General features: G+C 32.8%; 3 protein-coding genes across 6 annotated transcripts in view; all 3 read right to left on the bottom strand.

Annotated features, from left to right (window-relative positions):
* The window catches only part of LOC126707153 (magnesium transporter MRS2-3-like), a 41,831-nt gene extending 25,700 nt beyond the window's left edge, over positions 1-16,131 (bottom strand). The window contains exon 1 of the mRNA XM_050406753.1: positions 16,087-16,131. Coding sequence (XP_050262710.1) covers positions 16,087-16,116 — 30 coding nt within the window. The 5' untranslated portion in view covers positions 16,117-16,131. The remainder of the gene's footprint in view (positions 1-16,086) is intronic.
* The window catches only part of LOC126707155 (magnesium transporter MRS2-3-like), a 71,051-nt gene extending 50,035 nt beyond the window's left edge, over positions 1-21,016 (bottom strand). Inside the window, exons 1-6 of one of the 4 annotated variants that reach the window (XM_050406756.1) lie at positions 20,537-21,013; positions 18,521-18,754; positions 18,021-18,149; positions 17,679-17,839; positions 17,424-17,571; positions 16,292-16,691 (exon numbers count right to left, since the gene is read on the bottom strand). In XM_050406756.1, coding sequence (XP_050262713.1) covers positions 16,401-16,691; positions 17,424-17,571; positions 17,679-17,839; positions 18,021-18,149; positions 18,521-18,754; positions 20,537-20,938 — 1,365 coding nt within the window. In that variant the 5' untranslated portion in view covers positions 20,939-21,013 and the 3' untranslated portion in view covers positions 16,292-16,400. Of the gene's footprint in view, positions 1-16,291; positions 16,692-17,423; positions 17,572-17,678; positions 17,840-18,020; positions 18,150-18,520; positions 18,755-20,536 lie in introns of those variants that run through there. The other 3 variants (XM_050406758.1, XM_050406759.1, XM_050406757.1) reach the window with 3 other exon arrangements.
* On the bottom strand, positions 6,890-11,342 carry LOC126707159 (magnesium transporter MRS2-3-like). Its single transcript, XM_050406762.1, has 4 exons — positions 11,198-11,342; positions 10,868-10,995; positions 10,560-10,728; positions 6,890-7,358 (listed from the first exon to the last, which is right to left on the bottom strand). Exons 2-4 carry the CDS (start codon positions 10,951-10,953, stop codon positions 7,074-7,076), a joined length of 540 nt encoding a protein of 179 aa, XP_050262719.1. The 5' UTR covers positions 10,954-10,995; positions 11,198-11,342; the 3' UTR covers positions 6,890-7,073.
* Positions 21,017-25,585: the final 4,569 nt, after the last annotated feature.

The raw sequence follows: 25,585 nt of genomic DNA, 5'->3' as shown, positions 1-25,585 counted from the left end.
TCTTTCTTTCTCTCTCACACACTCTTTCTTTTACTTTTTTTCGTTCCTGTACAAGATAAAATTCTCACTGCCAATATCTTTGGGATTATATTTGTATTTTGTGGTTAGAACTTAGAAAATTTAAAAAGTTACAACTTTTTGCGTTTAGTTGTTGCTTCTGTTCATTGATGGCATTATACAAAGGTATGAAAAATTGTCTAAACATTAATGAAAAAAAACTAAATTTAGTTGCTCTTGCTTCCGATTGGTCCATTAGGTCATTACATTTTCACTTGATTTTTGTAGTAAATCTGAGTGTTTGAAAGATAATGTTTTACATATCTAATTTGCTCACTGTATTTGGTTGGAAATCAACCCAAACTTTTACTATTGTGTTTTTCAATGTGCATTACGACAGAATATTGGTAATATCATTCCAATTGATATTTATAGTTAACAAAAGTTAAATTGGATAAATGATTTATTGGTTATGTGCGTGCTCAAAAGCTTTTTTTTTTTTTTGGTAAGGGTTTAATTTAGAGTATTCATTATAATTTTGGATCACTACATTTTCCAATAACAAAAAAAACCTAGGGGTGTGATGAGTATTATATGTGGTGAAATAATTTTTCATCACATCCCTAGGTATTTTTGTAATTGAAAAATGTATTGATCCAAAATTATAATGAATACTTTAAATTAACCCTTACCCAAAAAAAAAAAAAAAAAAGAACCTCTGAGCACGCACATGAGCGTGTGCTTAGAGGCTAGTTATAATAATATATTATAGGGTAAATTCCAAAAAACACCCCTGAGGTTTGGGTTAATTACAGTTAGGTCCAAGATATTTTAAAAATGACCAATTTGGTCCTTAAAAGACAAAAAAAAACCCTTACACCGTTATCCCTCTTAACCCTCCGTTACACTTTTCTTTTCTTGTCTTTATTCCTCACAGACCTGCTCTCCCACTCTCCCCTCTTGGCGGTTCCTTTGATTCTCACCGCCAAAACCCCACTCTCCCTCTCTAACCTCAAATCTGCTACTACCACCACCAGCCATAAAACCTAGCCAAATAGCATCAAGACCCAAATCCAAAAAACCTTTAGCATCCTCCACTGCAAATCCACCCCATACCGAAAACCACCACCACCACCACTGAAAACCACCGCCGACCAGAAAACCCAAAGAAAAAAAAAAACCCCAAAACCCAAAACAAGCCACACAAACATCAGATCCCACCACCACCGCCGGCCACAAGACCCAAAGAAAAAAAAAAACCCACAAACCAACCACATCAGAGCCCACCAAAAAAATCATCAACAAACCAAAACCAACCACTAGAAAATGCACCACCACCGCAAAAACCACCTAAACCACCACTCACAGCCACCAAACCCATGCTCCACTATGAAGAAAAGAGGCATGGACGAGAGAAACAGAGGCTTGAGAGGGAGGAGAGTGGATCGGCTTGGAGAGAGAGAGAGAGGATGAGAGGGGGAATGAGAGGTATGAGGAAGAAGAGAGGAAACAGAGAGACAGACAGGATTGAGAAAAAAAAAAGTAACGTAGGAAATAAAAATGGTAATAACAGTGTAAGGGTTTTTTTGTCTTTTAAAGACCAAATTGGTCATTTTCAAAATATCTTGGACCTAACTGTAATTAATCCAAACCTCAGGGATGTTTTCTGGAATTTACCCTATATTATAATAATAAGTTCTTCCTAATGCATGTCTACGTTTGAACAATTCAAATTTTTTTTTTTTGGTCTAATTAGAAACACTACAACTTTAATCTTGCCTTTTAGTTTTGTAATGAATTTCTCATACGTGGAGTCTTGCATGGCCTCCCTGTTTTAGCCACTCATGTTTTTTTTTTTTTGGCCTATTTATTTTGGCTTTAACCAATTTGAGCAATTTGTTCTCTTTTCACTATTCACTACTCTCACTGATTCGCCATTAGCAATACTGCAAAACACCTTCCCAGATGCTCAAATTCTCTTTTCATATCTGTAGCTGTGTTAAGAAAGGAAATTCTCGGCATCCAAAAGAAAAACATAACTTTGGCAAGGGAAAGACAACAGGGAACAAGGGCAAAAGAGTCATTCGGGTTTCTTTTCTCATTTTCTTTCCGATTTTCTCTCCAATTCGGAAAGATGCATTTTTGTGGGATTGGATGGAAAATACTGGGGCCCACCATTTTCTTTCCTCAGTGTTTCCAACTCAACCAATTAAGGATAGATGAAATTTTCTCCTCAATTTTCTTCTCTATCCTTTCCATTTTTCCTATTTTCAACCGATCCAAACATACTCCAAATGGAGGAGAGAAAATAGAAAATGAGTGTGTTTGGTTGGGAGAGGATAGTGGGGTGAAAATGGTAGTCTATAAAATTTCTCTCCAATCCCACCAAAATTCAATCCTCAAAAATGAAGAGAAAATAGTGGGAGAAGAATACCCCAATCCTCCCCCACATATTTGTAGTGATGGTCTCTTTTTCTTTTTCCATTTTAAGTTAGGGATTTGGCTTTATTCCTTTTACCTCAACTTTGGTTTTTTTTTTTTTTTTTTTTCCTAAAAGATATATTTTTTTAAAAAAATTATTTACTAGGGCCATAAGAATAAATTTATACAATATAGATTGTCTATCATCTCATTTTTCTTTTCAATTAAACAAAAGAATTTTCCAACTCCTAGGAAACTTTGTTCCCTTCTCGATCAATGTGCATGAGCATGACACTCATGTAAAGTTTTAATTTACAAATACGTATTTTGTTGGCTTTTATTCTGTGCCAAATTTGATTGTAATTTTATTCAATCTTTTGTACCTTGTATTTGTTGTGGGAATTTATTATAAGGGTTGTGTGATAGTGAGAGAGAGTGTGAAGACTCAAGTTATTGAAGACTGAAGAGTTTTTGCGGGTATATCGCGACTAAGCATCCCGCGAAAAGAAGCATGTGCCTTGCACATGACTGGAATGCAAAGAGTCAGGCCAGATGGAGACAGTTGTGTCTCGCGAGTATCTTGCGGGTAAGGCCTTCCCGCGAGACACCCGCGAGACATTCTGTTCTACCAGCCTGTCTAGTCTGATACACACTTTCTGTGCCTACACTATTTATACACACATTACCCACAAATGTAAGAGAGAGTTTCAGAGAGAAAACCCTAGCTAAAACACTTGAGAGTTAGAAATTGTTAATCCAAACAATTCTCTACACATTTGTTTGTGGATTTTCCTCATCTCCTACCTCTCCATTTCCATACCATTGAGAGGTCAATAGCCCAAACACTTACCACACCTTTTGAGAGTGTCCAGTGAGGTTTTGGTGCTGCTGGGAAACATTGGAAGAAGCCAAGGATGACAGATGCAACATGGAGCTTGTTGCGGGATCCGGAGAGCTTGACAAGACATGATTCCGAGAAGCCTTGTTGGAGTAGGAGCTTGGAGGGCTTAGGTATAGAGGGTAGATTAGGCTTGGAGGGTCTCTTGCTTACCCATGTATCCTAACTAATTGTCTAGTGGATCGATTTTCGCTTGGAGGGCGGCGGAAAGGTTTTTCACCGAGTTTTTCGGTTTCCTCTTCGATAACACGTCTCGATGTTATCTGTGTTTGCATCTCTCTTCCCTACTTTTGTTCATTTCATTTTACTGCTGTGTTGCTTTAAATATGGATTAGAGTAGCTCTCGTGTTTGTATGCTTGTGTTTACATTATTCTGCACTTAATATTAAGTTAGTGTAAAATCAACTAAGCCATAATTTGAATTGGGGGTCTAAACAAGCTCTTGTGTTTTCACACATTTCGAGCTTTCAACTCAATTTACTAAATAAGCAAAGTTAACACTCCATTTCTCCAGCACTCCTTACATGTGGTTCTTTTGCATTTAAGGCTACAGTGTTATAGGCTTATAGCGAGAAATTATAAGGTTCTTATGGTGGACAAGTGATGTGGTCCACCATTCCAATAAAAGAACTTCCGCTTGTTTAAAATTGTGGAGTTTTAAATAAAACCTAAATACTGACTCAGCAATTTTAAATAGGTAGGAGTCTTTTACTGGAATGAGGGATAAATGACGTGGTCCACCATGAGGACTGTATAATTTCTCGCTTATAGCCATTATCATTTCTAATAGTTGCTCCAACCTCAGCTGACTAAACTTCCTATAAAATGGCTCCATCCCAAGTGGTGGTGGCTAACCTTTGTTCTCACTCATTCTTTAAAATTATCCAATAACTAGAAGGATTTGTCAAACAAATTGAAAAGGAGGGGAAAGGGAACCTAACTGGGATGACTTTTCCTTTTTTTTTCAAATACTGTTTAAGTAAAAGATATAAGGTAATAATTATCATTTATGAGTAATTATATTTTTAACATTATTTTAGGGGATTTGCTAGTGGATTAATGACATGGCAAAATTTGGACTTCTTTATTATAAAAACTAGTCGCTAATCCATGCGATACACGGGAGTAGCTACTAAATTTGTTTGAAATGAGTTTTAGGAAAAAAAATTGGAGTAGTAAGCAAAAATGCATAAAATTATTTTAAAAAAAATATTGAAAAAAATAACACAAAGTTTCTATTGGCCGAAAATGTGTATATTGAATGAAAAGTTGTTTATTGACTAAAAAGGTATCTTTTGAATAAAAAAGTCTTTTTTTTTTTTATAGAAAAAAAAAAATGTCTACTGTATAACAATGTACCTATTGACCTAAAAAGTGCCTATTAAAAAATGAAAAGTCACAACTGTTCGGTGTTTATAAGCATTTATAAATATTATTAATTTGATTTTATAAGAAAGTATTTACATTCATAAATAGGATTACAATTGTATTAGTGGCTATCAAAAGAAATAATAATAATAAACTGTGAAAGAAAAGAAGAAAAAAAATTCTAATTTTTGCTCCATCCTCGTTGGAAAACCTCTCTGGCTTATTTTGGAGTTTACGGTGGGATAGTCTTCTTCATCCTCAATAAATTACATCACCGCTTTGCGGATGAATCTCTAACAGATTTGCATCTTGGCAAATAGGCAACATGCTGGTGCCAACCACATCACATTCTCATAGATGAGTTTTTGTGAAAGTGAAAGGCAGAATTGGGTTTTAGCAAAGTTCAATTATGTTTTGTTTTTTGTTTTTTGTTTGTTTTTTTTTTTAATATTGTGCTGACGTTGAAAATTGTGGGAGTTTCAGAGGCTTCGGTTATATATATATAGATGAAATATTAAAATTAAAAAAACTTTATACGATTAAGTACCCTAGAAACTTTTTTTCTCAAAAAAGAAAAAAAGAAAGAAAGGTACCCTAGAAACTTTAGAGGATCTTGATCCCTCAACTACCACCTCTTGGCATTTCTAACCGACACGTCTAGGGTTCAAATTCCTCCTCCCCATTATAACTATTGAATTATCATCATCCAACTATACCATTACTCAACACAACAATAAAATTATATAGATACATCATATGATTTACCTATAATACAATAATGTATATTTGACATATTTTTATTTATTTATAGAGTTTTAACTTATGACACCTGCTTCTGATGATTATACTCATTATTATCAGACCAAGACATCAATCAGTTTTTGGTGTAGGTAGAGATTGAACCCCAGATTTATTATTCAATCATAAAAAATTTTACCAGTTAACCTAACTGAAACTCACTATTTTTGACAATTTTCAAGTAAAGAAAATTGTTCTATTTGGTAAAACATTGGGTTATTAGTGCATAATAACCTTAAGACATTGGATGACACAGTTAGGCAATGTATGATGCAAGGAGCTAGTCAAATAGAAAATATGCTACACGTATTTATGGGTTTTGCGACTTTTGCCAATGGTAAAGGACTTTTTTAATTAGAGTGAGATTTATATCTAATAGTCTCATTAGTTTCATTCTAATTTTTACTTTCGTGCCTATAATCTAATCTAGTGATTCAATTCTAAATTTAAATTTATTGTAATTTATAGTATATATTTTATTGTATTATCACTAATATTTAAATTTTTAACTGTTGTTTCACTATTTTTCCTTTCATAAGAAAGGGAAAAGTACACAACATCTCTGAGGTTTCTTTGAAAACACATTATCCCTCTTGAAGTTTTGAGTGTAATACTTATTATTTATGTGTAAACTATTAATCATCTTTGAAATTAACAAAGAAAGAAAAGAAAAAAGAGTAACTCAAGCGATAACATGTATATTTAGAGTTACATTTTTCACACAAACAATGCCACATGGAGGGTTTTGTGTTACAATTTAAAAACTCACAAGGGGTTTAAGTGTCACATAATTAGCAGTTTACACATAGGACAATATCACATAGGATTGAGCGTTACACTTAAAACCTCAATGTGATTCTATGTATTACGATAAAACCACAAGGGCTTTTGTAGCTACTGCCAAAAAGACTGTTTTAAAAAGTTAAAACCCCAATTTTTAAGGGTAAACATCATTGAAACTCCTAAGGTGTAGCGAAATTAAACTCACTATACCTGATTTTCAAGAAATGATGCTCCACTTCCAAAATGAATAATATATTTAACACTCCGTTTCCTAAATAATTCACAAAAAAAAAAAAAAAAAAAAAAAAAAAAAAAAAAAGGAGGGGTGATTGGGGGAGGGGCACTGAGTGTCATAATTTTGATAATTTGGGGCAATAGTGTCATTTTTTAAAAAATTAGGTATAACAACTCTAATTTTGCTATACCTTGACAGTGTCAATGTAATTTACCATTTTTTTAGGTGATTGTTTGATTGAGATTTACTATAACATAAGAAAATAGTTGGTAAACATTAAACAACATTGCTGAAAAGAAATAAAAATACGGTGACCTAACTTTTCAAACATTTAGATACTTAAAAGAAATTAAAATAAAAAATTACAAACATCGCGTGACTGGTATATCAATTAGCAATTGAAAGTCTCTCAAATTGTGACTAAGTCATAAACAAACCATGTCCATGATAATAATTAAAATGCAATAAGAGGTATAGAATAATAGCAAACAAACAAAATTGTGTCTATACAAAGTATTTTCAACATAATATATAATAAATGTTTTACAATCAATGGCCCCTTGATGTCCATTATTATATCAATCGCTTATATTTATACCAGCTATAAGCAAAGAGATATAGGACTATGCACCCAATACTGCCACCCCCAGCAGTCCATAACCAATTTTTCTCTCCATTTATTATATCATTGAATAGAGCAATTCTAACGTTTATGCTTAAGAACCCAACTGCAATAATAAAGGCAGTTAGTAGAAGGGTAGCTGTTGTTAACATGACCCCCATTTGCAGTAGTTTATTCTGTTTGTCATCCAACATTATGTTGATGAAGTCCTCTGTGTTATGTACGTACTCCCTTAGCTTCCAAAATACAATCACCAAAAAAGAACGATACATTAACAATGGAAAAATTAATGGTGTTCTTGAAATAATAGAGAATATTAGCGACGTTAAATGGAGTTCAATGCTAAATTTTCAACACATTTTTATGCTTATTAAGGATATATATATATATATATATATAGGTAATAGAGCAAAACAACTACACCAACCAGTGTTTAGGAGTTATAGGAAAACAGCTTGATAGGATAGAAGACAGGATTGAAGACAAGGTTCTCCCCCAACCAGGAAATCTTAGTAAACCAATCCAGACTCTAGAAAAACCTTTCGTCAAGCTACCCACAACCAGACAAGCTAGCCTCAAACCTAAGGACCAAACAACCTTACAAGTAGTGGCCCAAAAGCTTGAAGATCTCGTGAAGAAGGAACCTTCACCAGAACCCACCTCGACCAGTAGGGATCCCAGACTTGAATCTCGGTTAGTAACCCTACATACCCACATAACTTCTAGCAGTTCTAGCAGAACCTCCTCAGATACTGAAAAGGAGATAGAACAAGTAGAAAACCAATTTCGAGGATTACAGGTAAATAAGCTTTACCAAGCCAAGGTAACGCCAACCAGCCTCACCAAAAATTGGTATCCTAGACCAACACCCCCTGACCTCCAGTATGAGGAAAGAACCACCCAGTTCACAGTATCCAGTGCCAAGCTCTATGAATGGAACATAGATGGCCTCTCAGAACAAGAAATCCAAAACAAGATCCAGCACATAACCATGGTAGCAAATAACTATCTAAATGATGGTATTCCAAATACTGAGGTTGTAGAGCTCATTGTTTTAGGATTTACTGGAAAACTGTTACTTTGGTGGAACAACTGTATGACAGCAACTTCCAATGAAGATATTAAACATGCTGTTCAAAAGGATGCGGATGAGAACCCCATCTTCGATGAACGCATTGGAAGAGGAATTCCCGATGGAGTCAATACCCTGATCTATACGATCATGAAACACTTCATAGGCAAACCTAGCAATATCACATCTAGGATTTACGACCAGTTGAGTAACCTTAGATGTAAGAACCTTGGAGAATACCGGTGGTATGAAGATGTGTTCACCACCCGTGTCATGTATATATATATATATATATATAAATTAGAGTGCATTTTTGTGATGCAAGCATGATATTGAACAATTTTAATAAGGTTTAGTTAAAAACCATTACAATCCAAGTTAAAATTTCCATCTTAAATAAGATAAATAAAACTTCAAAGCTCGTAAATAATATAAGTTCGTTTCCTTATGTTAGAATCTAAAGCAAAGAAAGAGAGATTAGAGAGAAAGTGGACAAAGGGATTATGTGGTTCAATTTTGGCATGCGTTCACTAGAAGAAAGCCTTTTGTTAGGTTCTAAATATTTAGGATTAAATGTTTAGTTTCCAAATATTTGTATGTTGGCAAATTGATAATAAAAACATGTCTAGATTAGGTATTAGACATTGCTCAAGTTTGTTCAAGTCAAGTTTTAAGAACTTTCAAGTTGCAGAAAATAGAAGCAAGCTACTGTGAAGCTCGACTGATCGAACATCATTGCAGAATTTTAAGTCAAGCCCAAGCCTGCGAAAACGTTTAAGGGTTTCAGTCTAACACTACTAGGTATAAAAGAAAAATCCTAACTATATTTTACAAGCTCTTGGAAGTTTTGTGAGTTACTACTGTGAGATTTGTGATGTTTATGTACCTTCTAACTCAACAAGCACTTACCAAAACAAGATATCTACAATCAAGAACTAGTGAAAACAAGTTACTGCATAAAGATTTACTAATGGTGATTTGAAACCTTTGAGTGGGAAGTCAAAGTCACAAGCGCGGGAGTTTGTGTTCAGTAAATCCAAGATAGAAGAGTTTGTGGAGTCGGAGCTACATGTGATTGGGGTAGTAAGTTCTACAAGAGGTAACTTCAGATTTAGGGTTTAAATCCATTGTAATTTTCATTCTATCATAGTGAATTTGTTTACTTTAAGGATAGTTAGGTTAAATCCTCCTCAAGTTTTTTTTTCCTTAAAACGGTTAGTTTTATTGGTTTTCCTAGGTTATCATATTACAGTCTTCTATAATTTTCCGCACTAAGTAATATATTTGCATGTGTTTAATTTAGATTTCATAATTAATCTAAGTAATTATTTGACTAATTTATTAGATTAAACTAATATGGTTTAAGGGTTCTAAACATAAACAAACACCTTTGATAGCTATATCTTCTCACCATACTTAACTGTTTTATTACAATTATCCTATAATGTTACAATGAACGAGCAATGGAGGAATATTGAAAAACGACTATAAACGAGAGCCTAAGAATGGCTACATCATGGACTAAGGAGGGAATGTTGTGGCTGAAGGATGGTACGTACACTAATGACTTGAGGAATATCGACAAAGGAAGACACCGTGATGAAACACTTGAACGAGTAACGGCTGGTCAACGGTCAATATCTAACTAGTCAATGGTCTTGTTTGGTCAAAGTCAAACTATTCAAGAAGAATGTTTAGTGTGCAGGAGTGTTCAACTTTAAACGCATGCTTGTGGAGGAAGTTTTATTAAGAATTTGTTTAACATCTGCTTATTTTATTGAAATTGAAATTTTTTTGCTGAAAGTATTGTAGATAAAAGCAAAAGTTAATTGAAATAATATAGTAAGACTTATGAATAGTATCAAAAAGTATAATGAAATCCATAAATAGTAACAAAAATAAGTTGAATAGTAAAATAAGTTGAGGTTTTTTTTTATTTTTTTTTATTTTTTTATTTTTTAATTTGAAGCCAAACACACACTTAGTAGTTTGAATGAAAATGGTCAGACTATGACAATTGAACCACAAGCATCAAAGACTTCTTTAGATATTGGGTATTTATCATGTTCTATTAAAGTTTTAAAATGATACTAGGTGTTGAGATTTGCATGCTCAAATAAGTGGGAATAAACTACAAAGCTATGGATGCAAAAAGCTTTATACTTTAGTATAACAAGTAATTGGTGAGAGGAATTTCACCTTAATAATATGTTGTTAAAATTAATCTGATAAACTGCATAGGCTTTAACTAGGGGGACTATTATAAGTACTTCAAGTTCTTCATATAAGAATTTATTTATTTATTTATTTTTTTAAATTATGTTCATATCTACAATAAGTGGTAAGGTAAAACAAGACTACGTACCGTTGATAGTTTGTTTAGTGTACCATCAATTTGCACAAAATATGGCTCTAAGAGCATTTCAAGCTCCTTTACATCAAGGTTCTTATTCATGTAACTTTGAGTACTGCTAGCATGGTTCCCATGGGGGTTCTCAAGGTTTTGGCCTTCATCATCAGATAAAATAGAAAACCTACAAGTTTCCAAAGAGATTTTAGTTGGCATCCTGATAAAATAAATGAAAATTTTAAATGTCACATATATATGGTAGTTTAAAACAACTAAAAAATTGGAATTCATATGATAAATATGGCAGTGGTGCTATCACATGCCTATCATCGAAATTTGATTCCATATCATCTCCCTCATTCATATTGGAACCATAAACCAACTTTTCGGTAAGATACATTTGAGCCATATCTTCATCATCATCTAGCAAGTGTTCTAACTCATCCTTTACCTGCAGATGAGTATGACCACAATTAAAAAAAAAAAAAAAAAAAAAAAAAAAAAAAAAAATGAATACATTATTATAGTATAATTCTTTAGTGTAATCTAATGTATAAATCAACAATGGTGAAGTCCTATCATCACAGTGAATTAAACCATATTGTAAGGAAAAAATATGTTTTTTTTTTTTTTTTTTTTTTGGGGTTCAGAACCTTTAATCCTCTCAACCTTTTGAACACGTCCAGACATTTCAATCAAGCGGCTTTTAATTTGGCGGACACGTTCCAAATTGAGAGTACTTAACACTGAGGTCAACTTATCTAAGGTTGGATAAGCCTCTTGCTCCAAAGTGATTGTCTGAATTGGAAAAATATAACAATAAAGAATAAAGGAAATCAGTAAAACAACATATGTAAATTCAAGTTCATAAAAGACTAAGAAAAGACTATATATCAAACTGGAAAAAAGAAGTAAAATTTACTTCGCTCTCTAAGCAGTTGCAAACAGTCTCAAGGCATGCCTCCAATGCAACAAACTCAAATGGAAGAACCTTTGATCCATCTTGATTCTTTACATCAGTTTTTCCCTCCACCTTAGGAGACTCGTCTTGATCTTCAAACTTCGAAAATTCTTTGGAGAAATTCAAACCATCAACATCGCCCTTCTATAATAGTAACACAATAAGATACAAAAATCTCTCATCTTAGGACCAAATTCTCTTATTTAAAATAAATACAATAAGAAATAAACAAAAAAAAGGAAGAAAATTAATGTCTTCTATTCCAATTGCTTAAAGGTTTATTAGCATGGTAAGTAATTTGGATAATAATTTGAACTTAGGCTTTTATAAGAAGACTGCCCAAGAAAAAAAAATGCAACCACTACTCTAAACATTACATTACAAATTAAAATCAGAATCAAATTAAGGGTAATAATCTTGCCCCAAGATTAACCTTAAAAATTGAAAAGGAAAATATATATATATATATATATATTATAGGCCAAAAATTAAAAAAAAAAATGGAATCATTCTAACCATATGGTTGAATTGAAAGAAAAAAAAAAAAAATTTATACATGTGAACTCATGTGTACAAATTTTAACCTTCAAGGCTCTTACCTTAAATAGTATAGTCATAATAATTTTATAAGGACATAGTTTAGATACAAAATTTATTGTAACCTTGATTACAATTTTATTTAATAAAATAAATATTACTACATATTTTAAAAATTTAACTGTTAAATTGCATGTTTTTTACGCTCTTAATACACATGTTAAAATTTGTATCAATCGGATATTAGTTACTATATGATCTAGAGGCTTATATTTTATGTATAATTTTAAATTACAAAAAACTTACAATTTAAACAATTTAATGATGACATAGCTATTAATTTTTAATTTTCTAGAAATTTTACAAGCATGGAGGATATAAGAAGAAGATGTAATCCAATGGTGGATTTGTTAAAATTCACTTCTAATAAGAAGATATTTAATAAGATTGTAGCATAAAGTTACAACCAATTTTGTAGTTAAAGTTTATCCATTTTATAATATCAAGAATACAAAATTTTGATGTTGTTGATCTCACCATGGCAAGATCCCTTGGATCAACTCTTGGGGAGTAACCCATAGATACAAGATTCTACCTGCTAGAACTTTGTATTAAGTAATCCAAAAGAACTCCTAGTGGGAATTGAGCCTAGGATGTCTAGGTAAGTATCTTGAATACAAATTGGCCATTATAAATGGAATTTTTTAATTTTTTTAAAAAAATCATGAATGGATTTAAAGTGACATGTATCATTCTTTCTCATTTACCATCAAATATATTATAAAATATTAAAAAAAAAAAAAAAAACCTAAAAATTAAATCTCAGTTGAAACCTGAGCTATGGTAGCATGGTGAAAACGTTGAATCCGGTTTTGGAGCTCCTCAATGAATGGCATCACAGTTGGGTCCCTAGAATTCAATAAGAGAACCTCGAGTCCTGTAATTATTGCCTTTATATGCTCCAAATTGATCACAATGGCTGTTTCACGGCCCATAATGGTTGATGGGTATGAGAGAAGTGGGTCGAGGACTCGAAGGTCTCGGGCCAGAAGGCCCGTTCGCCGCATGATCGCATACTTCCCGGCCTCAACAACTTGGGCCTCGCCCTTTTTGTTCATCAGCATCCAGGCCTGAATTCCTGTACTCTTCCTACGAGGCCCAGTTGGTAGTGGCCGGACTTGATTTGGTCTGAAATCATTAGTTTGGCCGATGTGGGACTTGGATTTATGAGGAGAAGGATAATAATCACCACCAGAGATCATCTCTCTGTATTCCTTTGCATCACTCTGTACCTCTTCAATGGCTATAATCTAAGTAATATCCAAACCAATGCTACTATTTTAATAACTTTTATAGATAGTGCAATACGAGGAAATGAAGTCCCAGGTTGAAACTGAACAAGATGGCACCTATTCTGGTTGCTATCTGAGGTGCACATATATATTATGCTTTTGTATAGGCAATCTTGTTGGCAACTTGGCATAGGTAATATCTGATTTTGAGCTTTTAGGACTATATTAATTAGTATAGAGAAAAACCTTGAAGTTTTTTTTTTTTTTTTTTTTTTTTTTTTTTTTTTTTTTTTTTTCGATAGATGTAAATGTTGTGTCAGCCATTGTCATTAATCGATCAGTGATTTGTTGCTTTATTGTATTGTATTTTACATGTGCACTGATGCAGATGTCAACTTAATATTGACAAGGATTTGGTTCATATCATCGTATTCAATGACTTGGTGGTTTGTTCTCTGTCTTATATTATTATTATATTTTATAATTTAAAGTTAGAGATTTTTTTTTAAAAAAATTTATTTATTTATTTATTTATTTTTTTAAGGAAAAAGGTTAGAGAGAGATGAATTGAACACTTGACACCTTGGTTAAAAATACTAAAAAATGTCAACCAATTGAGTTACAATATTCTTGATCTATCTTTATATATTGTTATTAGCTTCTTCACACAAGTTACATAATTGTTTAGTCCTCGTTTGGGAGAAGGGAATGGAATGAAATGGAAATGAATGAAAAGAATAATTTCAGAATATTATTTCATTCCCTTGTTTAAGAGTTTTAATAGAATGGACTTTCTATTCCCTCCATTAAAACTCCCAAACAAGAGAAGGAAAGAATATTCTAGAATTATTCTTTTCATTCCATTCCATTCCCTTCTTCTAAGGGAGGCCAGAATATGTTTATTAAAAACACTAAAAAACTCTTGATGAATGATCATAAATTTTCAAGTGATACTAATATGTTATATCCACAATGAAAAATATTTTCAAGTGGTACCATTAACATATGAATATGTCATCATCCCTGTCCACCAAAAACGTACTAAGGACATAATATTATTGTTTGTATTAGTAAATTAAGGCTAATGAGATATTGTGTTATTGTATTTGCATGATCTATGTTGAGGTCATTCCAAAGTGAAATTTCCATATGCGTCCTCCTCATGTGAGACTCACATGTGAGTCCCACGTAAGACTGGCGCAGGAGATACCTTCTCTCAGTGGCGGTTCTAGAAAATTTTTTTAGGATGGTCACTAAGAAACTTAAATTATACAAAATTTAATAAATAGACAATTTGAATATATCAATGTCACAAAAAAAATGCAAATACATGAAATATTATAATTTTTTTGTACTAACAAAGAAAATAAGAAGAAAAAAAAAACTAATAAAAGATAAAGTGTAAATTGAAAATGCTGATATGAGAATAACAAAGTGATTACAACAATTTCATAACAAATCTTATACAATAAGTTGTTAGCCTGCTATTGGTGGGTAAAACATGTCAATATTGAACCCAAATTAAAATTAATAATAGCTTACCACATAAGATTTATTGTGAAATTATTGTGAAAATGTTGTGGATGTAGCATTACTCTTATATTTATTGAACTCTAATTCTTATGAGTCTCAAGTAAAAGTGTTCAAATTTTTTATTAGAGTAGTCAAAATAAGTTAATTTAGTAAATAATATTTTTTTTAAAAGTATATATATATACAATTTTTTCAAGTCAAGGTGGTCACATAATATATTAATATAAAATAATTATTTATATAATTTTTTTTTTTTTGACAAGTGAGGGTGGTCCTAGTACCTGTATGTGAGGACCACCCTCACATACAGGTAGAGGCGTAGAGTCGCCAGTGCCTTCTCCATTCCAAACCACACATTATGATTTATCATTTGCTAACTACTACCATCCACTATGTTGTCTTTAGCATTATAATTATGTAGTTGTAGGCTTGTAGCATGCTTCTATCCTGTGTCCTGTTAACCTATATATATATATAGTTTTATTTCAAGAGGAAACATCAATATGGAGTACATTTGAAATATCTGATGGTATAGTTTCAACCCAAACATGTAATCTCTAATGATAGATAGAACAAAATTACTACCAGAACTTTTGAGTGGAGTTTGTGTTAAAATCTCAGCTCTTCTCCTCTATTTGTGTATGTATTTTGTTTCTACAAAAAAAAAAAAAAAAAAAAAAAAAAAAAAAAAAAAGAAAAAGAAAAAAAGAAAAAAAAGATGATAATTAGGTAGTAAATAAAGTTGGCAGGTGCACAAAATGTTTTTCCACATGGATGCAAATGGTTAAATAATTTAAAATGGATGTAAGAATTCGTGGCAAATTAAATGGTGTAAGTTCTAGACATGACATATGCACCACATAAGGGTATGCTTTAACTTCACTCATATAATATACTAGTTGCTAACTTGTGTAGCTTATATATATATATATATATATATATATATATATATTATTTTTTTTTTTTAATATTTCCCATGAGTGGCCTTTGCCAAACATATCCAAAAATATAATAAAATGAATAGATGATGTGATAGTTCCGCCAGGAAGCATGGAGATGATTTTATTTTATTTTTTTCATGGGAAATGGAGATGATTTTTGATTAACTGATAAACCACAAATTTGCATGATAAGGGAGGTTGAGGGCGTTAGTATTTCATTAACATATGATCCATCAAATATGCCACAGATTTAGATTGGATTGAGATTTGCAACGAACCTGAGAAAATAGTCTGTTAACTTCGAACATCACTGCTCAGGAGAATAAAGCATTTGATTTGATCACATAATTGTCTAAACATTCTCACTTTAGCCTGAAAATAAAATTTAAAATCAAATACCTGCAAACACTGCGTGAATGTTATTAACCAGTAAACTGAAAGTATTTGAAATTGTAACAGATTAACAAAGCATGTCCATGATAATAACCAAAACATAATAAGAGGTATACATTACATATAAAAGTTTTATGGGTCCATACAACTCCCAACTTTATGACACAACAAAAGTTTCGAATTAATGGTCTCTCTCCCTTCATCTTTCTAGCAATCGCTTTTGTTTATACCAGGCAATAGCAAAGATATACAAGACTATGCAAGAAAACGTGCCGCCTCCACAAGTCCATAGAAATCTTGTATTCCCAGGTGGTACGTCATTGAATAGATTGAATCTGATGTTCATACCTAAAATTCCAGCCACAACAATAAAGGAATTCACCACAACGGTTGCTGTTGATAATAGAACCCCCATTTGCAGGAGATGGTTCTGTTTGTCATCAAGCATTATGTTGAGGTAGTCCTCTGTGTCGTCTACATACTCCCTCAGCTTTCAAGAGACCAACCATCAGAAAAGACTGATATACTTATTACTAAGTACTAACAATGGAAAAGTCAATAAATAGGATGCTTGAAACAAAAGGAAACCATAACACAGATTGAAAATTAAAGTTCCAACACATTTATAAGTTAAACTTATTAAGTATTTAAGAAAATAAATATATGAAAATTTAAGTGGAATCTGTGCAATGCATACATTACATTGAATAACTTTTTAATGAATATAGAAGGTTGTGTTGAAACCAAATTATTTTCAAAGTTAAATGTTCCATCTTCTATCAAATAACAGAAATTTTAAAGCTCATAAACCACATGAGTAGTTCATTCTTTGTAAAAGCTCAAGTGAGACGAGCAAAAAACAACATATTAAAAGGAAGCGACCCACTAAATATAAGGATCACATGATTTAGTAACTTCTCTTCCTTGTCTAGGAGGCAGTATATATATATTGATACTTTTAGGATGAAAGTCAAGAATCTGTATGGGTGAATTTCTGCGAATTTCTGCACTATCAATGCATTCTAGTCCTGAAATTTCTGCTGGGCAGTTTGAATGCTAATGGTCAACCATAAAAATTAAACCACAAGCATTAGAATCTTTTTTTTTTTTTTTTTTTGAGTGGGATGGTGGAAATATATCAGCATTACTAAGTATGAAAAAAAGAGAGCCTAAAGAAAATGAAAGCCAAAAAGAAAATTTAGCTGTAAAATGGGGTTCATACCGTGGATACTGTGTTTAATGTACCATCAATTTGCACGAAGTACGGCTCCAAGAGCATTTCAAGCTCCTTAACATCAAAGTTCTTGACCATAGCACTGTGAGTATCGTTAGCAGACTCACTAACTTCAGATGAGATTTCAGCTGCCACCCTGGTAATACACAATGAGAATTCTAAGTGTCATAGAAGACAGCTAGTAATACCAAACAGCTAAAAATCAGTGTTCATATCATAAAAGTGAGTAATATTATCACATGCCTATCATCAATGGCTGATTGAAATTCTTCATCATCCGTGTCATCGCTCTCATTTATAGAGGAAGTAGAAGAATTTTCTAGGCTTTGTTGAAACTTTTCAGTTAGATACATCTCAGCCATATCTCCATCATCATTTAGTAAGTGTTCTAATTCATCCCTTACCTGATGATGAGAATAACTACAATCAATAGAAATTTACAAATGAAGAACACGACATTGTGGTTCAATTGTTTGGGGTGATTTGAAGTTTAAACCGACAACCACAATGTATCATGGTCACAATCAATGACATGATATAAAAATAGAACATCTGTATTGGTTCATAATCTGAAAATAAAGTAACCTTTTGAACACGTCCAGTTATTGCAACCAAGCGGCTTTTGATTTGACGAACACGTTCCAAGTTGAGCGTACTAATACTTGAAGTCAGTTTATCTAAGGCTGGATGAGCCTCTTTCTCCAATGTCCTGGCCTGGTTTGGAGACAAATAACAAAAGGATAAATGAACAGTAAATAAAATTATGAAGAAAAAGAAAGTGAGATTAACAGTTTAAAACTTTCTTTTTTTTTTTTTTTTTGAGAAAAAAAACAAATAGTTAAGTGTCTTCATATTGTTGATTTATTGTGTGCTAGTAGCTGCAACATGGACATAAATGTTAATAATTTTATTGTAAGGCAAAGAAATTTATTAGTCAGAAGATAAATGTAATTAGAGCATACCACAAGAATATAAATTGTGATCCCTTGTAAAATAAATTAAATAACATTTATAACAGAAGGCCCGTAATAATTAAAAAAAAAAAAAAAAAAAAAAACTATAGAACTGGAGGAAAGGACATTTACTTCACTATCTAAGCGACTACAAGTAGCCTCAAGGCATGCTTCCAATGCAACAAACTCAAATGGAAGAACCTCTGATCCATCTTTACTCTCAACTTCATCCTCCATCTTAATTGACTCATCTTGATCCATGAACTTTGAAAATCTTTTGGAGAACCTTTGAGAACTACCAATCCTTGATTTCAAATCTTCCAATTCATGTACATTATTCTTGTTAGAAACTTCATCATCGGCCTCCTATAAAAGCAACAAAATAACAAACAGAAAACACGTAAATAATTAACAAATTAATCCTTCCCCTTTCTTGAAAAAAGTATCTTATGTATTAGTTATATGCAGCATCTCTCTCACATTATGTTGGTCCCACTTAGGTACTCATATAATGTGATAAAGATGTTTCATATAGCTGATACATAAGATACTGAGTCTTTTCCTTAGGGCTAAACTCACTCATAAAAAGGAAGAAAATAATAAATCAGCAAAAGAAAAGGAAATTAAGGTCTACTCTTCAAGTTTCTTAAACATTTATTAGCTCAGTAATCAAGTTGAATAATAATTTGAAAATTGAAGGCCTTCCAAAGGCAAGAGGATCATCACCATAGAACACTAATCTTGAAACAACTACGCTGGCCATTGCATTACTAATTATAAGCAGAATGAAACATGTAGAAATCCCAATTCCAAGACCAACCTCAGGATTTTGGGGAAAAAAATCCCAGCAGAGAATTTTTATAAAAAATAATTAAATTAATATTTTATATGATTGCGGTTGAATGGCAAACAGAGGTTAATACTTGACACAGCTGCATTCACATGGTTGAAAGGAAAGTTCTCCAGTAACACATTTCGAATCAAAATGAGTTCACCCTTAAGAGTGAAGAGTTCAATTCTGCAGCATTAACCATTTAAAAAAAAAAAAAAATCATAACTTCACTCTCCATCATACATTTACTAGAGAAAACAATTACTACTGGTCTACTACTATTCAAATTATAACTTTATTGAGGCTCAAACCTTTTTTTACACCCTTTGTTGTTGCCAAAGTTTGTGGGCTTTTGTATTAGTATATAAACTTAATAGTCACTGTCTTATACAATCATCAGGGATGCCTGCAAACACACACACACAGACTTCAAAGGCTACACATTACCACATCCAGCCAGCTTTTGTTGTTTGTGTAGTAACCTTGTAAATTAGAACTTCACGAAAAATAACTAAAATGAGACAACAAATTTTATAAATTTTTTTTCATACTTGCTGAGGTTCCAGATAGTAATTGACATATAATAAATTACATGAAAATATCAATCATCTGTAAGCATATATTTTTTTTATGAACCCAATCCATAAAAAAAAAAAAATAATAATAATAATAATAGTATGTGTTGCAAATTTATATCATTTTGATAGCTTTGTCAACGGAGTAGGAATCTGAAAAGGACCACCGACTTCATCTATTCTAAATTTCACATACATGACGTGCACAACTGCCGAACATCACAATATATTTTACATATAAATAACACAACAAAAACATTTCAAATAATGTTAAAATTTTTTTTTTTGGGTAGTTAGAAATTCTATTTATTAGTATTACTAATTACTAATATGTTATCCTACCTTCTCCCCGAAACCCAAACACTCCGTGCGTAGAGAGATGCCAACTGGCCTATAGGTGCGGTGGTAATGTTAAACTTTTACCTAACATTATCATAAGTAACTAGATGATATGTGACAAAATTAATTATATATAAAAAAAAAAGTTACATTTTTATGTGATACAAATTGACTTGGGTCCAATGCCTCCGGCACACTGGACTCGATGGCATCAGGTCTAGTGCACTAAAGCGAGCAATAGGGGTTTTCATCTTGTGTGCCGGACATATGGAGGCCCCCCTGGTCGCTTTATACGCCCAAAACATAAGAAAATTTTCCAAACACTTAAGACCCTATCTTTTCCCAATGTGATATTGCATGGGTTTTGTTTCAAACATTGCTTCTAACGAGTAAAGTTCAAACCTGGGTATGACAGGAATGGTAATGAAAGTGAAGCCGTTTCTGAAGCTCTTCAATAAAGGGTGTGACAGATGGGTCCCTTGAGTTCAGCAAAAGAACCTCGTTGTGCGTAACAATGGCTTTAATATTCTCAAGATTGATCACTATGGCCCTCTCACGCCCCAAAATGCTTGATGCGTATGACAGGACTGGGTCCAGGCTCCGAAGGTCCCTGCCTGGCAAGCCCGTGCGGCTCATGATCTCAGACTTTCCGGCCTCTAACACCTGGGCCTGGCCTGTTGTGTTCAGCACCAACCAGGCTCGAACTGTTCCCTTCTTTTTAGGCCCGCTCGCTGTGGCTCGGACCAGATGTGGACTTTGGGTCAGAGCTAACTCAGACTTGTGAGCAGGAATAGAGCCACCCATGATCAAAATCTTCTTAACCAGTATTTCTCTGCTCCTCCTCTAAGACTAGTAGTGGTAAGTGGTAAGTGGGTTTATTTATTGATTATTGATTAGTTAGAGCCTGGAGGAGAGTCAAGAGTGAGTCCTACTCCTAGGTAGCAACTGAACAGGTTGGTACCGTGTCTGGTTCAGGCTGCTACCGTAGTTACTTGAAAATATATACTCCTAATATTAATATGATTGAAAATTTGAAATGTCAACTTGGGGAAAGTTTGATTGTACCGGAATTTTTATTCTTTTAAAATTAGTATAGAAGAAGACCTTTAGCATTAAAACCATTATTACATTCATTGTGGTTTTCTTATTTGCGTTGCGTGCGCATCGGTGATTTGTTGCTTCATTCTATCCAACGTGTGCAGTTAACAAGACTAGCTAGTTCTTAAACGCATCCGGTTGGAGTTTAGCCAAAAACTTTTCTGACAGATTAGGATATATCTAAATTAAAATTAGAGAAGGGAAATAAGAAGCAGTTATTCAGTGTTGGTGCATCTTTTAAGACTAATTAATAAATGAGTTGTGAAATTCTTATTGTTATTTTCATCTATGGCTTATAGTTGGTTAGTAAATCAATTGTGATTTTCTCTCTGTGTAATGGGCATAATTTTTTTTTTTTTTTATGAAGATAATGGGCATAATAGTTGTGTATAAATGGATCAAACTTTCCATTAACTATCTATGAACCTATAAATAGATCCATTTGGCCAAGATCCTTCTAACTCAATTATCAAATTAAGATCTTCTCTAAAGTTTTTAGGGTACTTTTCATTAATCCACTAGCAAGTTCCCTAAAATGATGTTTAAAAAATAACAACTCATAAATGATAATATTACCATATCTCTTTTACCTAAACAAGGTCTCTGTAAAAAACACAAGAAGTCATTTAAGTGTATTTGGTTGGGGTGAAAACCTAAATATAAAGAGTCCGTTTGGTTGAGATGATGGAAAAGTGGGACTATTAAATAACTGAGAGGATAGAAAATATTTAATTTTTCACTCATTTGTGTTTGGTTGGGAGGATGGAAAAATCTTTTGTTTGGTTGAAAAAGAAAATGAGAAGATAAATAATGTAGTTTGTATAAATTTACTTTCATGCCCTTTCAAAATAAATAAAGGTTTATTATAATATATTTTTGAAAAATGTTTATCTATACTACCATTTAAGCGGCTTTCCCTGTTTGGATTCCTCACTTTTTTAGTTCAAAAATGCCCCTACACACCTATGTTTAAGTATCTATACTACTATTTAAGGGGCTTCTCTTGTTTGGATTCTTCAATTTCGACATCCAAAATACTCTCAAATTTACCTGTTTGTAAATCTTAAATAATAGGGTTAGACATGTAAAATTACTAATTTAAAAACTCCTAAATTTTAGATAAATTTGAAAAAATGTTTATTACAAAATAGGAACACTCCCACTAACCCATTTATTCTAATCAACCGTGCCCCTTTTTTTTTTCTTTAAAACAAAATTAGAAAAACAAGTTATATAACACACATTTCCTCTCTTCTCTCCCACTAATCCATTTATCTTATATGTTTTTTTTTTTCCTTTTCACCTCGTTATCATCACTTGTCTCACCATTCTCAAATTGAAATTTAAAATTTAAAATTAACCAAAACTACTCAATGATAACTTCCGCAAATTGAAGATTTATCCCATAAAAAGGTCACCAGCCCCACACACATTGATCTATTTCTTTTTTGTTTTATATGGACATCTATTTCTCTTTCTCTACAAAGAACCGCTTACAAATATACTTATAGGGCTTACATCTCCATCTAGGTTGATAACTTTCAAAAAAAAAAAAAAAAAATTAATTATTCACTTTCTCCCCTGATATGAAGTTGGTGTTTATTTGCTTCTCTTTCAGTGGTTTTCAATGATGAATTTCATTTGGTTTGGTGGAAAGGTTGTGATTGAAGATAGCAGTTTGCAACCAGTATCACATCTCTTTCTTTCTCTCTCACACACTCTTTCTTTTACTTTTTCGTTCCTGTACAAGATAAAATTCTCACTGCCAATATCTTTGGGATTATATTTGTATTTTGTGGTTAGAACTTAGAAAATTTAAAAAGTTACAACTTTTTGCGTTTAGTTGTTGCTTCTGTTCATTGATGGCATTATACAAAGGTATGAAAAATTGTCTAAACATTAATGAAAAAAAACTAAATTTAGTTGCTCTTGCTTCCGATTGGTCCATTAGGTCATTACATTTTCACTTGATTTTTGTAGTAAATCTGAGTGTTTGAAAGATAATGTTTTACATATCTAATTTGCTCACTGTATTTGGTTGGAAATCAACCCAAACTTTTACTATTGTGTTTTTCAATGTGCATTACGACAGAATATTGGTAATATCATTCCAATTGATATTTATAGTTAACAAAAGTTAAATTGGATAAATGATTTATTGGTTATGTGCGTGCTCAAAAGCTTTTTTTTTTTTTTGGTAAGGGTTTAATTTAGAGTATCCATTATAATTTTGGATCACTACATTTTCCAATAACAAAAAAAACCTAGGGGTGTGATGAGTATTATATGTGGTGAAATAATTTTTCATCACATCCCTAGGTATTTTTGTAATTGAAAAATGTATTGATCCAAAATTATAATGAATACTTTAAATTAACCCTTACCCAATAAAAAAAAAAAAAAAAAAAAGAACCTCTGAGCACGCACATAAGCGTGTGCTTAGAGGCTAGTTATAATAATATATTATAGGGTAAATTCCAAAAAACACTCCTGAGGTTTGCGTTAATTACAGTTAGGTCCAAGATATTTTAAAAATGACCAATTTGGTCCTTAAAAGACAAAAAAACCCTTACACCGTTATCCCTCTTAACCCTCCGTTACACTTTTCTTTTCTTGTCTTTATTCCTCACAGACCTGCTCTCCCACTCTCCCCTCTTGGTGGTTCCTTTGATTCTCACAGCCAAAACCCCACTCTCCCTCTCTAACCTCAGATCTGCTACTACCACCACCAGCCATAAAACCTAGCCAAATAGCATCAAGACCCAAATCCAAAAAACCTTTAGCATCCTCCACTGCAAATCCACCCCATACCGGAAACCACCACCACCACCACTGAAAACCACCGCCGGCCAGAAAACCCAAAGAAAAAAAAAACCCCAAAACCCAAAACAAGCCACACAAACATCAGATCCCACCACCACCGCCGGCCACAAGACCCAAAGAAAAAAAAAACCCACAAACCAACCACATCAGAGCCCACCAAAAAAATCATCAACAAACCAAAACCAACCACTAGAAAACGCACCACCACCGCAAAAACCACCTAAACCACAACTCACAGCCACCAAACCCATGCTCCACTATGAAGAAAAGAGGCATGGACGAGAGAAACAGAGGCTTGAGAGTGAGGAGAGTGGATCGGCTTGGAGAGAGCGAGAGAGGATGAGAGGGGGAATGAGAGGTATGAGGAAGAAGAGAGGAAACAGAGAGACAGACAGGATTGAGAAAAAAAAAAAAAGTAACGTAGGAAATAAAAATGGTAATAACAGTGTAAGGGTTTTTTTGTCTTTTAAAGACCAAATTGTTCATTTTCAAAATATCTTGGACCTAACTGTAATTAATCCAAACCTCAGGGATGTTTTCTGGAATTTACCCTATATTATAATAATAAGTTCTTCCTAATGCATGTCTACGTTTGAACAATTCAAATATATATATATTTTTTTTTGGTCTAATTAGAAACACTACAACTTTAATCTTGCCTTTTAGTTTTGTAATGAATTTCTCATACGTGGAGTCTTGCATGGCCTCCCTGTTTTAGCCACTCATGTTTTTTTTTTTTTTTGGCCTATTTATTTTGGCTTTAACCAATTTGAGCAATTTGTTCTCTTTTCACTATTCACTACTCTCACTGATTCGCCATTAGCAATACTGCAAAACACCTTCCCAGATGCTCAAATTCTCTTTTCATATCTGCAGCTGTGTTAAGAAAGGAAATTCTCGGCATCCAAAAGAAAAACATAACTTTGGCAAGGGAAAGACAACAGGGAACAAGGGCAAAAGAGTCATTCGGGTTTCTTTTCTCATTTTCTTTCCGATTTTCTCTCCAATTCGGAAAGATGCATTTTTGTGGGATTGGATGGAAAATACTGGGGCCCACCATTTTCTTTCCTCAGTGTTTCCAACTCAACCAATTAAGGATAGATGAAATTTTCTTCTCTATCTTTTCCATTTTTCCTATTTTCAACCGATCCAAACATACTCCAAATGGAGGAGAGAAAATAGAAAATGAGTGTGTTTGGTTGGGAGAGGATAGTGGGGTGAAAATGGTAGTCTATAAAATTTCTCTCCAATCCCACCAAAACTCAATCCTCAAAAATGAAGAGAAAATAGTGGGAGAAGAATACCCCAATCCTCCCCCACATATTTGTAGTGATGGTCTCTTTTTCTTTTTCCATTTTAAGTTAGGGATTTGGCTTTATTCCTTTTACCTCAACTTTGGTTTTTTTTTTTTTCCTAAAAGATATATTTAAAAAAAAAAAATTATTTACTAGGGTCATGAGAATAAATTTATACAATATAGATTGTCTATCATCTCATTTTTCTTTTCAATTAAACAAAAGAATTTTCCAA

This window comes from Quercus robur, chromosome 11 (genome assembly GCF_932294415.1).
Source record: "Quercus robur chromosome 11, dhQueRobu3.1, whole genome shotgun sequence".
In the NCBI taxonomy this organism is placed as follows: domain Eukaryota; kingdom Viridiplantae; phylum Streptophyta; class Magnoliopsida; order Fagales; family Fagaceae; genus Quercus; species Quercus robur.
This window is presented reverse-complemented; position numbering and strand designations above follow the sequence as displayed.